Raw genomic sequence first — 1984 nt, 5'->3', positions numbered from 1 at the left:
GCTTTTCAGACCGATGAGTTTTGTAAAAATCGACGCGTTTCAGAAAGGCGGGGCATAGAGGAGAAACAATAATGTACAGTATGTGGAAAATAATGTGTTTTTTGAATAAACACATTTCATTACACCAAATACACAATATAATGTTCTTTTTAGCAACATCATATGACCCCTTTAAAAAAAACAGTAGTGTGTATATTTTATTCTCTCTTCCTTTGGCTTGCTCCCTTTTTTATCAGGGGTCACCACAGCGGAGTGTGTATATTTTATTCATATTTAAAAATACAGACATTCACTGATTTACTAAAATGCTTTGGTTTAAATTGGTCTAGATTTTCTCATATAGCTCTCTTCTTAATATTATTTATAACCGCACAACATCCTTCATTTTCAACCTTTATTTTGAGAATACATCAAAATGGCCATTTGGAGTAGGGCAATACTGCTAAACTCTTATATAATATAACTTCAAGCAGCAATTTAAGGGGCTATATGGGGCGGGGGAGACAAGCCAAATGGGGAATGGAGGTCATGTGTTATGTGATAAATGCTAAATGTCAGCAAAGATAGAGCATCTGCTGAGGGTATTTTCTCAGCTGTGTGCTGCACATGGCTGTTCCATCTTCATGGTAGCTGTTTTAGTGTGTTCAACAAAGCGTGTAACGAAAACACTAGTAGCAGAGAAAATGGGGCATATTTGATTTGACATGCTAATGCATAAAGCGGATAAGGTTGCCAATAAGGCTCACCTCTCTCGCCTCTCTTCTTCTTGGTGCGGTCGATGTGATCCTTGAGTTGGATGCGGATCTGTCTCTCATTGGGCAGATCTCTGATAAAAGGATGTTTGAGGAGCTGCTCTGTGCTGGGCCTCTGGTTGTGGTTTTTCACCAGACAGCTCTCAATGAATGACTGGAACTTTTTAGACCTGCAGATATGAGGAAGAGCTTGAGGGGAACGCTCCTTGTTTTGTCTATCAAGCTGGCTGGCAAGAGCGAGTTTGTTTACAAGTATGTTTACAAGTAAGGAATCCTGTACATATCAGTTGCTGTTAAACAATAAAAACCTGTATGTCTAGCTTGACAAGCAACCTTTCTCAAGGCGTTTGCACTTGAATGGGCCGACATACCAAATGAAGATCACATGTGACAGATGAAGTGAACAGTAAAAGTGTTCAGGACTTTATGATTAAAAGTAGATTGGACAGTGTGTTTGTGAGATCTTGCTTGGTCTCGCAGAAGCTAGACTGGGGGTCTGTCCTTGTGACCTTTGTGAACAAAGAGAGGGGCACTCACCACTTCTTGGACTTGAGCCTGGGAGCTGGGTTTCTAGGGATCAGAAACAGGGCTCTCATTGGGTGCATATCACAAAGGGCTGTGGGGAAAGAGAGGAGAATGTTAACACTGGATGTCTTGTGCTATCTAACACCGTCTGGCACATCTCAGCCTAACATTTAGAAACAGACAGGACAAAATATCCAGGAGAGTTTGTTTATGTGCTGAAAGATGAAAGCAGAATACATATTTCTGTTTATTATCTCTTGGTTGGAATTCATTCTGATTGGACAGTGATCAGGACCTTGACAAAAAGCCATTTATTTATGGTTTATATTATTAATATCCCTTAAATACAATAAAGAAAAGACTTGTATTATGTATTGCACTCACAATGACACCCATTCAAAAAGTGCATAAAAAAAGTTTATGCTGGCTACTAAAAGTTTTTAAATAAGTGCTGTATTCACATTGCAGTTAAACATGGCTCAAATTGGATTTTTCCCCTCACATGTGAAACCAATTGTGCGCTTCATAACATAACATAACATAACATAACATAACATAAAAACCATTTGCAATACCATTTAAAATACATTGACATACATTAGCTCTCAAATGTTGTGACACTTGTTTTGAACAGTGACAACAGAAACCAAAATGCAAATTATAATGCTTAAATATATATATATATATATATATATATATATATATAT

At 37.7% G+C, this 1984-nt stretch overlaps 1 protein-coding gene across 1 annotated transcript in view; it reads right to left on the bottom strand.

The window, feature by feature from the left end:
- The window catches only part of LOC107732509 (TRAF2 and NCK-interacting protein kinase-like), an 89753-nt gene that overhangs the window by 30154 nt on the left and 57615 nt on the right, over window positions 1-1984 (bottom strand). The window contains exons 9-10 of the mRNA XM_016543864.1: window positions 1290-1368; window positions 747-922 (exon numbers count right to left, since the gene is read on the bottom strand). Of these exons, the coding sequence (XP_016399350.1) occupies window positions 747-922; window positions 1290-1368 (255 nt within the window). The remainder of the gene's footprint in view (window positions 1-746; window positions 923-1289; window positions 1369-1984) is intronic.

The sequence above is a fragment of the Sinocyclocheilus rhinocerous genome, unplaced genomic scaffold (genome assembly GCF_001515625.1).
Source record: "Sinocyclocheilus rhinocerous isolate Xijiao unplaced genomic scaffold, SAMN03320098_v1.1 scaffold2053, whole genome shotgun sequence".
NCBI classification, from domain to species: domain Eukaryota; kingdom Metazoa; phylum Chordata; class Actinopteri; order Cypriniformes; family Cyprinidae; genus Sinocyclocheilus; species Sinocyclocheilus rhinocerous.
Note: the sequence above shows the minus strand (reverse complement) of the source record. Positions and strands in the feature narration are given on the sequence as shown.